A 20,837-nucleotide genomic window follows, 5' to 3' on the forward strand; every position below is an offset into this window, starting at 1 on the left:
CCTAGAACCATTGGTCCATGGTTCTCGGTGCCCTCTTCCTTGCAGTGAGGGCCCACCTGCTTCTCAACAAGGATATCTGACAAGCCTGTGCAACACTAGTAGAGAACAGCCTAGACTTTTGTTCAGAAATCGTATAATGTTTAAAGTATAAACAATTTTAAACAAGTCTTTTCTCTGAAATCTACAATGAATCTGTGCCTGTAATTTAGGTCTGACAAGCATTTATTATAAAACAGAACACAGAATTTACAGAACAAATATTAATAAAGTGGTATGTACAAGGTCAGCCCGCAAAATCCACTATAGTTTAAATTTCTGAACCGAAAGTTCTTGCTGTTTCTTCGCCTTTTTCTGTGCATTCTTGGCATCTTTGATCTGCAGTTTGACTTGATCTTGCAACTGAGAAAAGAATGCTTGAGAGGACTTGAGAGCTTTATCCTTTCCAGCATCCTGAACGAAAAAGAAAGAAAACAGATTTAAGAAATTCACCATAATAATTTCTCTCAAGAGGATAACATCACGGAATCGTCTTTATACTATATACAGGAAAGTGAGACTTTTAGAGTTCGTTTATAAATTCAGTAATATTTAGCAGTTTGGTTTTCATGTTCTCTGCCCCACTATGGGGAGGGAATGACATTAACAATGGTACAATGTTTCAAAACACCGAGTAGATTGCTGCATTGCACCAAACTAGAAGCTTTTTGTAGCACAGGCCATAACTGTATGTTTCCACTTAATTTTTGATGTTGCTGGTGAAAGTTGCATTACTATTTGAAATATCAACTTGGACATTTTATTCGGAAACATTTGTGCCATGCAACTATTTCTGACTTATGGTGTGTGATTCGCTTGTCACAAAAATTTTTTTATCAATCTACCTGCCTTGAGATACTTTACCACCTCAGTGCCTCCAATGCTGATGTGGAACTATGCCACGGCGAGAGGACCAGGAGAGGAAAGAGGCAAATCCACTACAGCGTGTTAAGAGTCGAGGTACGGCTCTGACTGCTACCATTCTGGGATCCCTATATGCAGGCCCAGGTAAAAAAGCAAATTCACAGCTCTAACACAATAAATTCATATCTCTGCTTGATTTAAAGGTCTCTATATATGCTCATTTGCAAAACAGTAACTGTATTACATTTAGGGATTAGTTTTCCTTTGTGGAACCAACCCTGAAGAAAATTTCACCCTGCCAAATTAGTGCATTGATGGTGCTGTCTCTATCTAAAAGTCAAACATGCAGGTAAGAAACTGTATTTTCTTGGGGTGGGGTGACTACCCACTGTGAGAAGTTGGCCTGGCATATGCATTCCACTATTCTACTGGGAATGTTGCACCAGTCCAAACGACCCTTATTGATGCTAGATTTTAAAGACAACCTATATAGAAAGCTATGCTAGTGGTAGCTGTGGAGAGCAGCCTTGAGGCTAAGTCTTGAAGGAATGTAAAGCAGCTAGTTTTACCAGTCTATAATCTCGTGAATGACTAAATGAAAGGAGAACCACACCAGGTACATATATATATATAAAATATATGTAGGGGGCGTGGCCAAGATGGCGGAGTGAACGGACGTGTTCCTCCCGAGCTCCCGCTCCCGCCTAGGCCCTGAGCCCTGATACATAGCTATTCTCCCCCCTAAATAGCTCGGAGGATTGGGGCACGACCGAGAGGACTTCTGAGAGCGGCGAAATTGAGCGGTGACTCCCCCACCAGTCACGGCAGCCGGAGCGGTGAACCCGGCCGTTGACGCCCCGGGCAGCGGTGGTGGTGGGGTCCGGATCGAGCAACCACAGGTGGCTGAGACAAGGGTCCGGCAGGGCGCAGCTGCGCATCGGGAGCCCGGGGAAGCCGACTGCTCAAGATCGGGTGGGCTGGCCAGACGCCCGGGAAGGCGGTGAGCCCCGGACCCGCACCCGCCCCCGAAACTACCAGAGGCCGCGGCTGCGGTCCAGTCGGGAGGGAGCGGAGGCCTGGAGCTCCGACGAGGCAGTGAAGGCGGGGCAGCTGATCCCGGCGAGGGGTCTGGAAAGAGTCGGCGCCCCATCGGTGAACCAGCAGCGGGGTAGGCCTGGCCCCGGGGAGCGCTGACCGGTCCGCCGAAGACGAGGGGAGCCTCGATTTCGGCCCCACCCCAGTGACTGCCCAAGACCGCGGCAGCGGCCTAATCTGGAGCGACCCGACCGGAGGTGGCGCAGTGAGAAGGAACCCGGCGACGTAGCGCTGCCTGTCGGCGGCCTAGCAGCACCAACAGCCTGAGATAGAGGCAGACTAGCTGGAAGCCGGGCGGGGCGGTGAATCCCGGACCCGCCCCTGTGATTACCCGAGGCCGCGGCTGCGGCCTGGACAAGTGAAGACGAAGGCCCGGAGCCCGGGTAAGGAGGTGGACTTAGCGGAGTGGCGACCCCCGGCGTGAAGTCGGGAAGGAAGCGGTGGCACGTCGACGACCTGGTGGTGGAGGGAGCCTAGACCCGGGGAACGCTGAACAGTCCCCCTGCCCTGGCACCTACCTGAGACCGGGGCTGCGGCCTGACCGGACGCGACCTGAGGCCTAAGTACACTGGAGAGGCAGCACTGGAGGAATAGCGGACCCCGGGGAGGACGATCCCTGGCGCCCCGCAGATAACGCCAAGAGGCCAGCGAGGCGCAGATCGGAGCGGCAGGGGCAACTTGCAGCGGAACTGAACTTTGGACGTGGCTTCCCCCCCTCCCAGACTACAGTAGCAGAGGTGAGGAGCGCCGGGAGTGTTGCGGATTTTTCTGTGGGAGCGAGGGGCTGCGACACGCCGTACTGTGCAGGACTTTGCAAAACGCAGGGACGCTTGGCTCTTGGTGCACAGCCGAAAAAGGGGAGCAGCCCCGGGTGCAGGGACTGAATGGAGCTGGGCCCCCCCAAGTGGGCAATCACTGACAGTGCAGGGGGGTTCCTTGAGTGGTGCAGCAACCGTTGAGACTATAACGAGCTGGTCTGGGGCTGACGCGGACTGGTGGCGCATACTGAGGCGGTGAACCACCTACCCTGGGGAGCGGAGAAGCTCGCGAAGCGGGGTGAAGTACTAGCGGCTGCTGGCACAGTGGTGCGCCTGTCTCGCTGTCCGGCCGGGCGGCTGGTGGGCCCGAACCTTGCTCTTATACACTTCTGGAGCGATAAAGGCAGACGCTGCTGGGGCTCGGTCGCACTGGATCGGTGGCCTGTTGGGCCCTCCTGTGGGCTTAGACCGGTGCCATAGCAATCACAGGAGGCAAAGTGACGTAGCGGGGGCTCCCGAAGACACACGCCGCTGACGATTGGGCTGGGACTTGCCGCGAATAGCACACGTGCGACAGAGCCGCAAGGAAGATGGCTGGACAAAAGGGAGGCAAAGGCAGTAGCCGCACACTCACGGACATGCTCAGCAAGCCACAGAGCAAAGGAGACAAGAGCTCGACGCCCCCAGGAGGTGCAACTGGCTCCCACATGGGGGGCAGTGGGGAGCCCCCTGTCACCAGATCCTTTTTGGAGTCACTTTTCGGAACGCTAAGGGAGGACTTCCAAGCGCTGAAGCAGGAGGTGGCCGGGGAGGTACGGGAAATACGTAGAGAGGTGGATGGCCTAGGAGAAAGGGTGGCCACAGTTGAGAGCTCCACGCAACGACAGGACGAGGAGATCACGCACCTGCAGCAGGAGGTACTCCGCCTCAGAGACCAGCATATAGATCTTCAACTGCATAATGAAGATTTGGAGAACAGATCGAGGCGGAACAACCTAAGGGTCCGGGATGTGCCACCCGCAGAAGAGAACTCAAGCATCGTGGGCTACCTGCAGGAGCTGTTCCGTACCATCCTTGGCGAACCTGCGGACTTCCCCATCAGGATAGATAGAGCTCATAGGGTGGGCCCACAGCGGCGTGCAGCGGGGCCCCCGCCGGATGTCCTGGCTTTCCTCCCTAATTTCCCGTTGAAAGAACGGATAATGACAGAAGCGAGGAGGAAGCAAACAATAACATTTAGAGGCCACCCGGTGGCGCTGTATCAGGACCTGGCCGCGACCACACTCCAGAAGCGCAAAGCGTTTAAGATTGCAACAGACTTCCTGAGACAACATGAAACGCCCTACTCATGGGGGCACCCTTTCAGCCTCATTTTTAGATGGAACGGAGAATCGCATCAGCTAAGGTCTCTTCAGGATGTATGTGAGGTGCTCGGGATCACCGCGGAAGAAGAAGAATCGCCCACGCCGAGAAGGAGAGACTCATCAAATGGGAGCTGGCGAAGGGTCTCAAGACGCAGGACATCAGGTGCTTCACAGAGACCGAATTCGCCCACAATCAGAGAGGGGATGGCAAATGCTATCCGAACAGTTACAGAGACCTCAGCAATCGAGGACGAAGTGGCGTTGACCGCATGATATGGCTCCGGGGGGAGACTGCCAATGCATTACTGATATACCAGGCTGAGGGGAGGGCGGGCGAGGGAGGAGTGCTTGTGGCAAGTCGCCCACGAACGTAATTCACCACAGGCTTGTCCGGTAGGGACAGGACTGGGACTATTAGGTCTATGGACCAACAGGGGGGAGAGAAATGGGTTGGACAGGACTGTTGGGGGTTCGAGTTGGGGTAAGGGATGGGAGGGGAACGGGAGTTGGGAGTTGGAGGCCTCGGGATCCGGGAGGGGGGAGTTTGGGGAAGCTCTGTTCGGTGCTTCTGTTGCGTTCACTCGGCTTTGCCAGATCGCGCAGGCCGATTCGACCACTGGCTTGGAGCTTGCTGCTCCTGGCCGGCAGCTGCTGGGAGGTGACATTCACTTGGTATGGCAGGTCTGAAAGTAGTGACCTTAAATGTGAAAGGGCTGAACAATCCTACGAAACGTAGGGCAATCCTCTCCTTGCTTGAAGGCTCACAGGCGGACATCTGTCTGCTCCAAGAAACGCATCTGCTGGCTGGTGACTGCCATAGGTTGCGGTCCCGTTCCTTCCCTACACAGCTCTTTTCCTCCAACACCACTAAAACAGCAGGAGTAGCTATCTTGGTATCTAAATCCTTTAAGGGGGAAGTACTACACAAACTTATAGAGCAGAAGGGGAGACTACTAGCATACAGATTTAAATTGGGGACTCTACAGTTCACAATAGGGTCGGTTTATAGCCCAAACGAGTGCCAAGATCGTTTTCTCCACACTGCACTGGTAGATGTCACAGCGTCACCAGATCGACATATCATTTTGGGGGGGACCTGAACCTGGTGTTTGATTCTTCCCTGGACAGGTCAGCGCAGCGCTATCCACAGACTGGGGAACTGACGAACGCTCTGAAAATGCAATTAGCTGATTTAGGCATGCACGATCTCTGCCGGGGATTGCATCCCACAGATAGAGACTACTCTTATTACTCACATGCACATAAAACATACGCTAGGTTGGACTATCTGCTTGTCTCGAGCCCGGTCAGGGACATGGCCACTGCCTTAGAGATAGGGGTCATCTCCCTCTCGGATCACACACCGGTCGCGGGGACCTTCCTCCCCCCGCCAACCCCAGCTCAGCGTGGAGTATGGCGCCTTCGGGACACTCTTTTACACAAAAAGGCTGTGGTGCAGCGTATAACTGAGGCAGTGACAGAATTTCAACTACATAACTCTAACTCCGACACCTCATTAGCGACTCAATGGGGGGCACTTAAGGCGGTTCTACGGGGGGAATTCATAGCGATATCCGCCGCCGAAAATAAGGAGAGGACAGCTAAGAGGGAGGAACTCACACAAAAGGTTAGGGAACTGGAGCAGGTGCATCAGAGAACGGGGGCCCCTAGGATCTGGAAACAGCTGAAGGCAGCGAGGAAACTCCTGTCATCACTGGACCTTGACCGAGCTGAATATGCGGCTCTCCGTCTCAAACACGCATATTATACAGGGGGGGAATCGATGTGGCCGGTTACTGGCGGCGAAGCTCAGAATCGCACACCAATGCCGCCAAGTTAAAGAACTTGCGGTGGTGGGCGGACGCTCGGTAACGGAGGACGTCGATATAGCCGACACTTTCCGACAATTCTACTCTGAGCTATACGCGGAAGATAGCAGGACAGTGGGTGAACCGGATGAGTATCTGGATTCGGTGACTCTCCCGTCACTGGCTCAGATACAAACTGACTACCTGGACCGTGAGATCAGGATAGAGGAGGTTATTGCAGCGATTGCTAGGCTGAAACTCGGGAAAACCCCGGGACCAGATGGATATACCACCCTCTTCTATAGAACATTCTGCACGAGTTTAGCTCCCATACTGACCAAGCTGTTTAACTCCTTCGTCGACCCCGGCGCTATCCCACCAGATCTTCTTCAAGCCACAGTGTCAGTGATACCTAAACCTGGCAAGGACAGGGCTCAATGTAGCTCGTATAGGCCGATTTCCCTCCTAAATGTCGACCTAAAGATCTACACGGGAATCCTTGCTGCGAGATTGGCACAGTATCTTCCCGGGCTGATCGAACCGGACCAGTCCGGCTTTATACCCGGCAGGCAAACGGTGGATAACACCAAGAGGATAGTGCATATACTGGAAAAAGCTTCGCGGATCCCGGGAGAGAGGATGCTCCTCTCGGTCGACGCCGAAAAAGCGTTTGACCGGGTGCATTGGCCGTATCTGGAACAGGTGATGGCCCGAATGGGTATAGGGGAGAAATTTAGATGCATGGTGTTCAACTGTTACAAATTCCCGTCGGCAATGGTGCGTGTCAATGGCTGTAGCTCGAAGCGCTTCTATATCGAGCGTGGTACGAGGCAGGGATGCCCACTGTCCCCTCTACTTTTTGCTCTCTACATGGAGCCCTTCGCTCAGAGAGTGAGACAAAACCCAGATGCAATCGGAGTACGGATGGGAGGCTACACTCACACGGTCAGCCTATATGCAGATGATGTCATTTTTACACTGGAGGACCCGCAGCGGGCCTTACCTGCGTGTATGGAAGAGCTCGAGGCTTTTGCGGGAGCGGCTGGGTTTCGGATGAACATGGGGAAATCCACGGCGTTGGATGTCTCCCTGACACCGGGAACAAGACGGGACCTGCAGGGGCGTTTCCCGCTGCGGTGGTCAAGTGACCACGTGCCCTACTTAGGCATCCTGCTGGCTCCCACGCTGCCGGCGATGGTAGCGGTCAATTACGAGGCGCTAGGCAAGAAAGTGAACGAGGAATTGGGGAGGTGGAACAAGGGGACGATATCTTGGCTAGGCAGAATAGCGGCACATAAGATGACGGTATTGCCACAAATCCTGTATCTCTTCCGTGCGCTTCCACTACAGCCCCCTAAGGGCTGGACACGGATGATGCAGTCGGCTCTATCTCAATTCGTCTGGCGGGGCCGCAAACCCCGAATGAAGAGGGCATTGACAACTCTAGCGCCGGAGGCGGGGGGGCTGGGGGTCCCCGATCTTCACAAATACTTCCAGGCAGCACAGTTGCGATACCTGGTGGAATGGAGCAGATGGGAGTCAGATAAGCATTGGCTCTTTCAGGACCAAGCGGTGGCGGGCCGGCCCCTGCAGGAGATACCGTTTCTGCGCAGGCAGTACCGACCCCCGAATCTCTACGCCTCCTATGTCACGAGGGTGCCCCTGAGGGTATGGGATGCTACGAATGCACTTTTAGAGCTTACCACATTCCCCTCTCCGTTCGCCCCTATCGTGGACAACCCAGACTTTAAACCAGGGACAGAAACCTTTACACATTGGCGAGAGAAGGGATGTAGGGCACTTTTTCATGTGTATGGGGAGGACGGGATCCTCTCTTTTGATGACCTCAAGGAGAGTTACCAGCTAACCGAGGCAGATAGGATGCGATATTGGCAGGTCAGACATTGGGCGTTGCAACCGCAGGTGCGGGAGGCTGCGGACAGGAACCTGCTCCCTTATGAGAGATGGCTTGCGACATGCACATCCGACGCTAAGCTCATATCTGATCTATACAAGATGCTACAACCTCCACCTACACACTTCTATAACCCCGGTAGAGAGAGATGGAACAGGGAACTGGGGAGGACGCTTAGCCACAAGGAATGGGAGCAAATCTCATACCGAGCGCGACATTCTGCATATCATGTGGGGCTCACTGAAACTTTCACCAAGGTGTCAACATACTGGTACCATACCCCTGAGCGATTGCACGAAATGAATAGGCTCATAGACACTGCATGTTGGCGCAACTGCGGGCACACTGGGACACTGACACATTTTATGGGACTGCCCACTGTTACAGGCCTATTGGAAAGAGGTGATCGACGAGATAGATAAATGTTTCGAGATAGAATTACCCCGCCTCCCGGTATACACCCTGCTGGGCCTCCCCAATGCCTTAATGTACCCGTTGAAATCCCGGAGAGGGAGACACATTGCCATCGCGCTGGGCTCAGCGGTACAGAACATTCTAATACACTGGCGCACGCACACCATTCCATCAATCACGGGCTGGCTACACAGGCTGTGGCACGTACTGGGGATGGAAAAGATTTCACTCACAATGGCTGGGGAGGTTGATTAATTCGAAGAGCTGTGGCTACCTTTCCATACATTACTAGCCACCGAATTCAAGGAGCTTACATGCCCCAGATATCTGAGGCTCCTGAGGCTTACTCCGCCGATACCATGAGCGGCCAGTAGGGAGAGGATGGGAGACTCGTTAGTATGTTGCGCAGGGCGCGTGATGGGAGCTTTGAGTGTCTGAAGATCATTATAGCGCAACACCGGACAGAGGGAAGAAAGTTGGGGAGTGGGAGGGACGAGGGTGGCTGTTTGGGAAGTTTGTTACTTTAACGGAAGGGTACAGTGGGATTGCTCTTTGCCTACAGGTCACTATACGGGTTTAATGCTCAAGACAGCAATCCGAGCCGGTCCTCACCTGGCTGGGACAGTTGCACTTTGCGAGTAGCAGTGAGCCCTGAAGAATGCATCTAGTTATTGTGCCATTGACTGTCTATTACTGCCCGGTTTTATTTTCTTTCTCGTTCTTTCCACTGCTGTACCACTGTACTTGATAATAATAATAAAATACTTTAAACATAAAATATATGTATTTAATCTAAAAACACCCCTCTAGTCTCTTTATGAGGCTAGAGGCACAAGTACATATAGTAAACTTATTTAGCACACAGTAAATTAGCACAATATATGATTAGCCCTAAGGGCGTCACAAACCATATACTAAGTAAGTGGTATAAGAACCACGACAGAGACAAGACCTAGGGCCTGTAGAACCGCTGGAGCAACCAGGAACCACCCAAGGTACTGACGCAGGAGACCCACGGGGGACGCGTGCAGTATCTAAACACAGCCGCGAATTACCATTGACTTCTATGGAGAAAGTTGCGATTAGAATTTGAAAGATTACAGACTCTTAGGAGTGGATGTGGAGCAAACCCCTTGAGAACTAGACAGTTCGAGAGTCAACACCCTTGGGAGCACCGGAGTACTCGAGTTACCTCACCCAGGGAAGCCGGGTGCGTAGGTGTCTTTTCGCGTCAGGTTTTGTCGTCGTTTTCTATGGCGAGCTGCAGAAAAGTGTTGCAGGCGTCCAAGTGGAAAGTGTCCGGATGGATCCAAGGGTGGATCGGAGATCTGAAGAACCTGAAAGCAGAGGGGACAGAGTCTGGGTCACTTGCTAGTGACCAGGGGCAAGATAGTCGAATGCCTACCGATGTTGGGTGATTTCAGGTGCGAAAGGTGACTCTTCAGCCATGAGGACCAAGAGGCATCGACGACAACCAGGAGCTGGATTCGAGCTGTCCCATGTCGGATGTCTAGTGCTGCGGTGTCGGTATCCGGATTGGACCCAACAAGCTTAGCTAACAACAACCCACGTAGAATGCAAAGATTGGCTTCGGAGCAGACCAGCAAGGTCTGAGGGACTCACCCTTTGGAGGGAAGTCAGGGCACGACTGGAACAACCAGGGAAGCCCAAGAAACAAAAGTTACCTTCGTGGGGGCCCAACAGTCGACGGACCAGAGATCGAGGAGGGGCCTCGAGCAGAAATGCTAGAAGCGGGCCCACAGAACACTCGTGGAGTGTAGGCCCACAATCTTCGGTGCAGATGGTTCTCTGGGCTTGGACTACGAGTAGCCCAATGCACAACTTCGGGAAAGCTTGGGTAGTAGGTGCACTAGCAAATGTGCACGGTGTCCAGGGGTTCCGTTTCCACGTCTCTTGTGATGGCTGCGGGCCTCAGCTTTGCTGGGATCTCGGGTCGGCCTCCAACAAGGTAATTGGTTTCAAACCCTTTATTTGCAAAGAGCTGCGCATTACAACTGTTCCAAAGCAAAGTCCCGACACGCTTCGCGGCTCAAGCTGCTTCTTCATGGGACGGCAATACCACAAGATGCCTGGAATCTGCAGCCATTATTTATCCAAAAATGCATGCTCTCTTCAGTGAAATGCATGCTGGTGGTTGCAGTAGGTTTCTTCCCCTTTGGTGGGGTCCGACAATCTAAAATGTGAAAGCGGGTCTGCTGGGCTGTCATCAGACAACCTAAATGCGGCATGAGGGAGCTCAAATCAGAGCTGAACATTACGCCTGTAGCCCACTGGAGGGCTGTGAAACATTAATTCGGCAATTATCGAAGAACGATTGTCGGACCCCACCAAAGGGAAAGAAATTTATTTAGATCTGTTTTATAGTGTTGTTGGGCACTGAAATGTTGGATGGCCGCCTTTTTCAGTACAATGCCAATAAAGAAATGCATCTTAGAAACCTAGGTTATCGCATAAGATCGAATATGCTACTTACCAGTATGCATCTGTTCTTGGCATGTAGGGCTGCTGACATTCATATCTGTGCATAGATCGCCGCCTAGTGTTGGGTCCGGATGATTGCACATTGTTGTCCTGGAAGAGTCTTCGAAGTATCACGAGATAGGTGGCTCCTCCCCTGGACTACAGTGCGCATGGGCATCGACTCCATCCTCAGATTGTTTTTAGCCATTGTGGCCAAGATGGAGTGAAACTCAGTGAATGATGACCATGCTAGAAGTATATGTGAATTCTGCAGCTGCTACAGGCGCCGGGGAGGAGGGCGGGCGATATGAATGTCAGCAGCCCTACATGCCAAGAACAGATGCATACTGGTAAGTAGCATATTCGGTTTGAGGCATGTGGGCTGCTGAATTCATATCTGTGCATAGAATACATAGCAGTCCCTCCATTAGCGGCGGCCGCCCGTGCCAGCTGCAGCAGTTTGGAAAAGTGTTTTTAGAACAGCCTGCCCTACAGCTGCCTGCTGTTTGGAGTGCACATCAACACAGTAATGTTTAGTAAATGTGTGTGTGGTAGACCATGTTGCTGCTGTACATATGTCCTCTAAGGGAATGTTTCCAAGGAAGGCCATAGAGGCCCCCAACTTCCTGGTGGAGTGGGCTCTTGGCGGAATGGTAAGAGTGCGTTTTGCTTTTGCATAGCAGATCTGGATACATTTAACAATCCACCTAGCAATACCAGTCTTGGAAATAGGGTTACCTTTGTGGTGTGGCGCAAAGGCGACAAAGAGTTGTTTAGTCTTTCTAAAGTCCTTGGTCCTATCAATGTAATACAATAGGGCCCGCTTAACGTCAAGGGTGTGGAGCATCCGCTCCGCCATTGACTCAGGGTTTTGAAAGAAAACAGGTAATTCGATTGTTTGGCTGATGTGGAACTGAGACACAACCTTGGGCAGGAACTTAGGGTTAGTGCGGAGCACCACCCTATTGGAATGAATTTGGATAAATGGCTCTTGGATTGTGAGGGCTTGCAATTCACTGACCCTCCGCAGCGATGTAATTGCTACAAGGAAAGCCACTTTCCACGTCAAGAACTGAATTTCGCAGGAATGCAGTGGTTCAAAGGGAGGACCCATCAGTCTGGTAAGAACCATATTGAGGTTCCACTCAGGAGCTGGTGGAGTCCGTGGTGGAATGACTCGTTTGAGGCCTTCCAAAAAGGCTTTGATGGCAGGCACCTTGAATAGCGAAAGGTGTTGTCTATTTTGGAGATACGCGGCCATTGCAGACAAATGAATGCGAATGGAAGTATAGGCTAGATAAGACTTGTACAGATGGAACAGGTAACAGATGATGTCTTGAATAGAAGCATCAAGCGGGTTAATGTTGGGGTTTGCACAATAAATGGCAAACCGCTTCCATTTTGCCGCGTAGCAGGCTCTAGTAGTAGGCTTCCTTGCCTCCCGAATGATATCCATGCAATTGGGAGGTAAGTTTAGGTAGCCAAACTCTAGGACTTCAGGAGCCAGATCGCCAAGTTGAGCTGCTGCGGATCTGGGTGCTGAATGTCGCCATGACTCTGCGTCAGAAGGCTGGGGGTGAGACGTAGCCTCTGATGTGGTACCACAGATAATTCCAGAAACGTGGTGTACCATGGCTGACGAGCCCATGTTGGAGCAACCAGGATGAGAGTCATCGAGTGTTGCCTGAGTTCGCGTGCCACCAGCGGTATCAGTGGTGCTGGGGGAAAAGCGTACGCAAATTTGCCTGACCAGTTCATCCATATCGCATTGCCCTGCGACAGTGGGTGTGGGAATCTGGCGGCGAAGCTTTGGCATTTTGCGTTCTCCTGAGTGGCGAACAGGTCGATCTCTGGATGACCCCACCTTTGGAAGTACGGCTGGAGTACTGATGGATGTATCTCCCACTCGTGCATTTGGTGGCTGTGCCTGCTGAGCAGGTCCGCCATCTGATTGTCTTTGCCTGGGAGATGCTCCGCCATGAGGAAGATATTCCTCTGAATGGCCCACTTCCACATGCTCTGCGCCAGATGAGACAGCTGCGGAGAGTGTGTGCCTCCCTGCTTCTGAATGTAGTACATTGCCGTCATGTTGTCCGTCCGGATCAACACGACCTTGTTGCATAGATGTACTTTGAAGGCCTTTAGTGCCATGAAGATTGCCATCAGTTCTAGAACATTGATGTGCATCTTCCCCTGCTGCTGCGTCCATAGTCCCTGCACAGTGTATTGGAGTACATGCGCTCCCCATCCCTGGAGAGAAGCGTCTTTTGTCAGGATAATCAGTGGCACAGGCTCCTGAAACGGTCGGCCCTTGCAAAGGTTTCGTGGATTCCACCAATGCAGAGAGTTGTATGCCCGACCGCTCACCAACACTAGGTCTTTCAACTGGTTGTGAGCCTGAGTCCACTGACGTGCTAAGCACTCCTGAAGCGGACGCATATGTAGTCTCGCGTGCGGGACAATGGAAAAGCAGGAGGCCATCATGCCTATCAACTGCATGAACACTCTTGCTGGAAGCGAGTGTTGAGGTCTGAATCTTTGGATCAGCGACTGAATGTTGTTGACTCTCACTGAATTGGGCTGTGCTGTGGCCGCCAGAGTATTTATAGTCGCACCCAGATACTGCCGTATGTGGGCGGGCTGGAGATGGGACTTTGGATAATTCAGTGAGAAACCCAGGTTGTGCAGGAGGTGAATGGTGTGGGACACGTGGTCGGCACACTGCTGGGCCGACTTTGCCTGAATGAGCCAGTTGTCCAGGTAGGGGTAGACGTGAATGTTTTGACGTCTGAGATGTGCCGCCACCGTCGCCAGGCACTTTGTGAAAACCCTTGGTGCCGTGGTGACCCCAAAAGGCAAAACCTTGAACTGGTAGTGCTGGTCTTGTATGGTGAACCTGAGGTATTTTCTGTGTGAAGGATGTAGTGGAATGTGGAAGTAGGCATCCTTCAGGTCCAGAGTTGCCAGGAAGACCCCTTGTTGAAGCAGCGGGAGAACCTGTTGCAGTGTGAGCATGTGGAAATGCTCTGATAGGATGTAAAAGTTGAGGGGTCTGAGATCCAGGATGGGTTTGAGGGATCCGTCCTTCTTTGGAATAAGAAAGTACAGGGAGTAAACTCCCGTACCCCTTTCTTGCAAGGGCACGAGCTCTATTGCCCCTTTTTGCAGCATGACTGCGACTTCCTGCTGCAATAAGTGCAAGTGCTCGCCGGACATAGGACGGTGCTTTTGGGGTATGTTGGGTGGAGTGGATGTGAGCTCCAGACAATAACCGTATTGGACAAGTGACCTGACCCACCCGTCCGTGGCGATGGACTTCCACACTGGCAGGAACTGCTGGAGTCTCCCCCCGACCGGTGTTGCGTGGTCGGGGGGCAGCGACAAGGCGTCACTGTTTGTTGGCGGTGGAGGACCTGGAGCTGTTGTTGCCACGTCCTCTGCCCTTGGTGTTGTTGCCACGGTAACCACCTCGACCCTTGTTGGAATAAGAAGTTTGCGTGTTGCTCTTGTAGAACTGCGCTGACTGCGAGAGTTGACCCCTTGAGGTGCCCCTAGTATTGGAGCGACGAAAGGACCCACTTCGAAACTGCTGGGATTGCAAGGCACCCATTGATTTTGCGGTGTAGGTGTCTTTCTTAATTTTTTCAAGGGTGGTATCAACCTCAGGCCCAAACAGGTGATCTGGGTTGACCGTTTGGTTCAAGATGGTAGTTTGAATGTCCGGCTTGAACCCAGAAATCCTTAGCCATGCATGTCTACGAAGCATAACGCTAGTGTTAATAGCGCGTGCGGCGGTGTCAGCCACGTCTAGGGCGCACTTTATGGAAGCATTGGAGATAAGCTTCCCCTCCTGTATCAACATTTCTGCTGCTTCCTTATACTGATCTGGCAAATGCTGTAGAAGGGTTTCCAGAGTATTATAGTGTGCCCTGTCATAACGTGCCAGTAGTGCCTGCGTGTTGGATATACGCCACATGTTGGCTGCCTGCGCTGCCACCCTCTTCCCTGAAGCCTCAAAGACTTTTGATTCCTTGTCTGGGGGAGGAGCATCACCCGTAGTCTGTGAGTTGGCTCTTTTGCGGGCATTGGAGACAACCAGGGAATCCAGAGGCAACTGTCCCTTGATATAAGTTGGATCAGTGGGCGCCGCCCTGTACTTTTTGTCGATTCTCGGGTTGATGACCCTCACCTGGGTGGGCTCTTTGAACACCTCAGCTGCGTGCTTCAAAACACCTTTAAGCATTGGAAGAGTCTTTACAGTTTTTTCAGAGACCGAAAAGGAGTCGAAAAGGAAGTCGACGTCCACTGGGTCAGCATGGAGCTGGACGCTGTGATTGGCTGCTGCCCTTTCAATGAGGGCATTGAAGGCCGCAGAGTCCTCAGTGGGGGAAGTTTTGGCTGAGAAAAGCTGAGGCTCCTGTCCAGAATGCGGGTCTCCAGGATCGCCACCAGCAGTCCATGGTTCAGTCACATCCTCAGGGTCAGTGTAGACGGGATAGCTGTACTCATCCTCGTCGTCGCCTTCTCCTGCCTCGACATTGGAATGAGTGGGCCAGAGTTCGTAAGCCTGTGGCGAAACGGGCTCAATCAAGGCAGGAGCACCAGCAGAGTCCATCTTCCTTTTGAGTTGAATCTAGTAAGACTACAAAAGTGGTTCAGGGGTGATCTTCCTCTTTAGGAGGGAAAGTCTGCCCGTGTTGGCGTCGATAAAATGTTCCTGACGCTCCTCATCCGCAAGCGGTGGCTGCCGTGGGCCGGGGACCACTAAAGACTGCTTCGGCATCGAAGACACCTTCTCCGGCACCGCGGCCTTTGGTATAGGCGCAAAAGCCTTCGCGCCGATTTTGGCGGCAAGGTGAAAAGTATCGGCGTTGGCGCCTTTGCCGGTTTATCTTGAGGCTTGGGCGGCACCGGGTCCTTTGGCTCGACTGCTGCAGTCCCTTCCCTGATTCGTTGCAGGGACTCCGTAACCTTCTTAGTGAACGAGGCGGATGGAAGCGCCTGTTCAACCGAGTCTTTAGCGGCAGGCTTTGGAGCGGAGACCGAGGATGCACCCTTCGGGGTCGACGCACCTGGCGAGGCGGAGAGGGACTGTCAAGACTCCAGGCACGATAGCTAGCATTAGGTCAGTTCAAGCGAAAATACAGCGGTCACTAAAGCAAACCTCAAAATATCCACATTGGAGGAGACAGCACAGAGTGACTACCCTATTCCTGCAGCATTGCTTCCAGAACCTTGGAGAGCGAGTACCCCAACATGGCCGCAGAGGAGGGCCGCAAACACTGCTGGGTGACCGTTCTAGTCTTCTAGAGCGCGCGAGCAGCTGTGGTGATGAAGCGCACGGCTGTCCTGGAATCTGCGCACTTCAACTGACTTCTTCACCGGAGACATAGCGCGGCTCTCGAGTGAAGCCCTTGTCCTGAAATTTCCTGTCAGCGCGTCTTGTTTCTTGGTTGACTTCATTTCGCATCCGCAACGTGGGATTCCGGCAAGTGACTTTTGTGAGAGACTTTGTAGAAATTAAGCATTCGTTTAGTGCCACTTCATAGAATTCAAGTTAGGTACTCAGTAGACTAGAGTAGGTTTAGTTACTCATTCTTAGGAGTTAGCATACCATTTAAGGGTAGAATTTAGCTTACTTATAGCGAGGATTAGTTCGTTGTTCTAAAATCATTACAGTGCAGACTTCCAGTGAACTATACAAGGAACTATTTATATTCAGGTAATTTCCTCACTTATCCGAAGATTTATCACTAGAAATTCAGAAAAGGAACAACGCACTAATATTGGTTTATGTACAGGAACTGTGAAGAATACACAACAGCTACCTACATGAGAGAGGCATAGTACAGGTCATATTGGGGTAAGAGACTTCATTGTTCATACAAAGTAAATATAAATAATATGTTTTAGAGTGTGAATACATTAAGTTGTTCCTTTCAGAGGTGGTGGGGCATAGGAACCTACGTCGGCTCCAGTGATTCTTGAGCCTTCTGACAGATTGAAGTGCCAACTTTTCACTCGAGTCGATATGGCTGAGGGATTTGATTTGAATTCTTTGGCGGGAATCTTAGAAGGGTTACAGGCTCAGCTTACACGCTCTACAGAAGAGAATACGGTCCTTAGGGATGAGGTAAAAAGGTCCCAACAAGAAACTCGTCATGTTCAACAGAAATTAGAGGAACTCATAGCGGGAACTACTCCTTTGCCTAGTTTCAATTCCTCTCACAACTCCGGTTCGGAAGTGGCCACGCAAGTGATTCATTCAGTGGCTCCAATTGTTCCTTTAGCTAACCCTGAACGCTTTAGTGGGGACCCCCATAAGGCCCAAATTTTCCTCACTCAATGTTCCTTGCATTTCTTGTGCAGATCAGTAGTTTTCAAAGAGGATCAAGCCAAGGTTGCATTCATGTTGTCTTATTTGAGCGGAGACGCCGCTGCCTGGTCCATGCCATTGGTTGCTCGAAATGACGCAGCATTATATGATTTTGACCGTTTCAAGAAAGAATTCTTACGAATATTCGATAGAAGAACTGCTAACCAAGCTACAGACAATGAACTCCTAGATCTCAAGCAAGGCAATCGAGAATTGGTAGCGTACATAGCCCAGTTCAACAAACTAATCGTCGAAACAGATTGGCCTGACAGTAAACGTGCGGCGATATTCTATCGAGGTCTTAAGGATGAAATAAAAGATGCCTTAGCTCAGATCCCTAAACGACCTCAGGAAATATCAGAACTGATAGATTTAGTTCTTCAAATTGAACATCGATTGTTTGAAAGAAGGTCAGAAAAGAAGCGAGATTACAAGTCATTTGTGCCACGTCTAGACCGTATGAAATCCGAACCCTCGAAACCCGATGCAGGTACCGGAGAAGAACCAATGCAAATAGGTTCCATTAGAGGACCTCTCTCGCAGGAGGAAAAAGACAAGAGACGAGCAAATCAGTTGTGTCTGTATTGTGGAACCTCAGGGCATTTTGTCAGAGAATGTCCGAAGAAAAACAAAAACAACCAGGGGTTAAAAGACCGATCCCACCAGTAAAGGGAGTTGCCCTGGTAGGATGTTCCGAACAGTCAACTCATGAACATCAGCAATTGGTTAACACATTACAGTCAGCAGCCACTCACCTCACAGTGTCTTTTACAGTCAAATTCGGACTCCAGAAGTTGGAAGAAGTTTCAGTTATGATTGATTCGGGGGCTACAGGAAACTTCTGCGATCAGAAATATGCACAAGAGATGGGTATAAAGGCGATTAAGAAGAAGAACCTTGAAGTGGTGAAAGCGGTCGACGGTACCAATTTAACCTCAGGTCCTATAATAGAAGAAACAGAAACCTTGGAATTGGAGGGGTTACAGGGTCATCGAGAATTTATCAGATTTAACCTTATAGACGCACCCCAGTTCCAACTGATCTTAGGTCTGCCGTGGTTGACTGCTCATAACCCGATTATTGATTGGGAGAGAAGGACGGTCAAGATGAACTCGGAATATTGTCAGAAGAATTGTCTTGCTAAAAACCTGGAGGAATGCGAAGGATCACCGGCCACCGAGTTGGCTCAACTGTCGCTTCACATTTGCACAGTCAGTGCTGAAGAGATACCTAAAGAATATCAAGATTTGGCAAGTGTGTTCGACAAAAGAAATGCAGAAAAACTACCGCCACACAGGGGCTACGATTGTAAAATTGAGTTGGAAGCCGGTGCCAACCTACCCTGTAGCCGAGTTTATGCGCTCACAGAAAAGGAAAACATCTATCTCAAAGAATATTTGGAAGAATACACTAAAATGGGATTCATAAGGCCATCTCAATCCCCTGTTTCTTCTCCGCTTTTCTTCCGGCCAAAAAAGGATGGGACCCTTCGCACGTGTATTGATTATAGAGCCCTGAATCAAGTCACTGTGAAAAACCGGTATCCATTACCCCTCATCAATCAGCTATTGGACCAAGTTAAAGGAGCTAAAATTTACACCAAGCTTGATCTACGTGGGGCTTACCATTTGGTGAGAGTTGCCGAGGGTGATGAATGGAAAACAGCCTTCCGGACCAAGTATGGATTATTTGAGTATCAAGTAATGCCTTATGGGTTGAGCAATGCCCCGGCAGCATTTCAAAACTTCGTAAACGAAGTCCTACGGGAATTCCTGGATCGAGTGGCTGTAGTATATATTGATGACATACTGATTTTTTCCAACAATATGGAGGATCACGTCAGGCACGTGCGAGCCATTCTCCAAAAGCTTTTGGATAACCACTTGTATGTGAAGTTGGAAAAGTGTTCATTTCATGCAGAGAAGGTGGAGTTCTTGGGATTCATGTTGTCCGCAGCTGGGGTCGAGATGGACAATTCAAAGGTTCGTACAATTCAGGAGTGGTCATCACCGGGGAGTGTGAAAGAAATCCAAAGTTTTATTGGCTTTGCCAATTTTTACCGGAGGTTTATTCCTAATTTCTCGTCTAAAGTCACTCCCATCACTCATTTGCTAAAGAAGGGGCAAAAATTTGAGTGGACAGCAAATGCGGAACAAGCCTTCCAAGACTTGAAGACTGCATTCATTAGCGCTCCAATTCTCATGCACCCAGACCCGGAACAAGCATTTTTTGTCGAGACAGATGCGTCAGACTTTGCAACCGGTGGAATATTATCGCAGAGAAACAAAACTACGGGACAACTACATCCTGTTGCCTACCGTTCCAGGAAACTGTCTGACACTGAGCGTAATTACTCCATCGCCGACAAGGAGTTGTTGGCTGTCAGAGAGGCATTCCAAGACTGGCGTCACTACCTACTGGGGGCCAAGCATACTGTCACGGTATTTACCGACCATCGTAATCTTCAATTTCTAAAGTCTGCAAAAACACTTTCGCCACGTCAATTGAGATGGTCCCTGTATTTCTCAGAGTTCGACTTTGTGATCACTTACAAACCTGGTGCGAAAAATGGGAAGGCCGATGCCCTTTCGCGCATGAACCCTGCAGCCGAAGAAAAACCCTCAGTCGAGGAACCAATAGTTCAGTTGAACCAAATCATTGGCGCCATGCACTTGAAAGAATTCGATGAACAAATTCAGCAAGTCTGCTCAGAAGAGGATCTCCGCAAATGGGTAGAGTCAGATGTAAAAAGAACTCTTGTCAGCGGACTTCCTTATCATGAAGGCAGATTATATCTTCCCACCAGAAAACTTCAGGAAGAGGCCATGAAGGGTTGCCACGATGATCGGTTGGCGGGTCACAAAGGAGTTAAGAAAACTGAAGAATTGGTCAGGCGACACTTTTGGTGGCCTGGCTTGGCAGCTCAAGTAAGACAATATGTTTCAACCTGTGAGATTTGCATAAAGGGGAAACCTAGTGGACAGGCCCCACAAGGGTTACTGTAACCCTTACCTAATCCACCATACCCATGGCACACAGTGACACTAGATCTGATTGTGGATCTGTCCTCTAGTCAAGGTAATACAGTGATCTTGGTGGTGATGGACTCATTTACTAAAATGGGACACTTCATTCCTTTTAAGGCAGTACCCACAGCTTCTCAATTAGTGCAGACCTTTAACCAACACATAATTCGGGCACACAGGATTCCTCAGGTAATCATATCAGATAGAGGTTCACAGTTCATGTCTAGATTTTGGAAGGCCTTTATGCACAATTTAGGCATTGATACACGTTATTCGACTAGTTATCATCCTGAAACAGACGGTCAGACCGAGAGGTTGAACCAAGATTTGGAGCAATATTTGCGCCTCTATCTGTTGGAACAGGATGTTGAATGGTCTGAATTATTGTCGACCGCAGAATTTGCATACAATAATGCAACTCATGACTCCACAGGGTTTACTCCATTTTATTTGAATACAGGCAGACATCCGACAATCACACTAGGGAAACAGAATGGAGATGTCCCAGCCATTACCAGTGTAATGAAAGAGCTACAGGGTTCTTACAAAAGTGCGTTGAGGAATTTAAAAAAGGCAAAACAATCCTATAAGAAACAGGCAGATAAAAAGAGAAGACAGGGTCCCCAGTTTGAAGTAGGTGAACAGGTATGGCTATCCACAAAACATTTGAGATTGAAGGGTAATCGGAAGTTTCAGCCTA

General features: G+C 50.6%; 1 protein-coding gene across 1 annotated transcript in view; it reads right to left on the reverse strand.

Annotated features, from left to right (window-relative positions):
• Positions 1–204: 204 nt before the first annotated feature.
• MPHOSPH10 (M-phase phosphoprotein 10) overlaps positions 205–20,837 on the reverse strand; it is a 176,020-nt gene continuing 155,387 nt past the window's right edge. The window contains exon 11 of the mRNA XM_086958385.1: positions 205–450. Coding sequence (XP_086814511.1) covers positions 301–450 — 150 coding nt within the window. The 3' untranslated portion in view covers positions 205–300. The remainder of the gene's footprint in view (positions 451–20,837) is intronic.

This window comes from Lissotriton vulgaris, chromosome 2_1, assembly GCF_964263255.1.
Source record: "Lissotriton vulgaris chromosome 2_1, aLisVul1.2, whole genome shotgun sequence".
NCBI lineage: Eukaryota > Metazoa > Chordata > Amphibia > Caudata > Salamandridae > Lissotriton > Lissotriton vulgaris.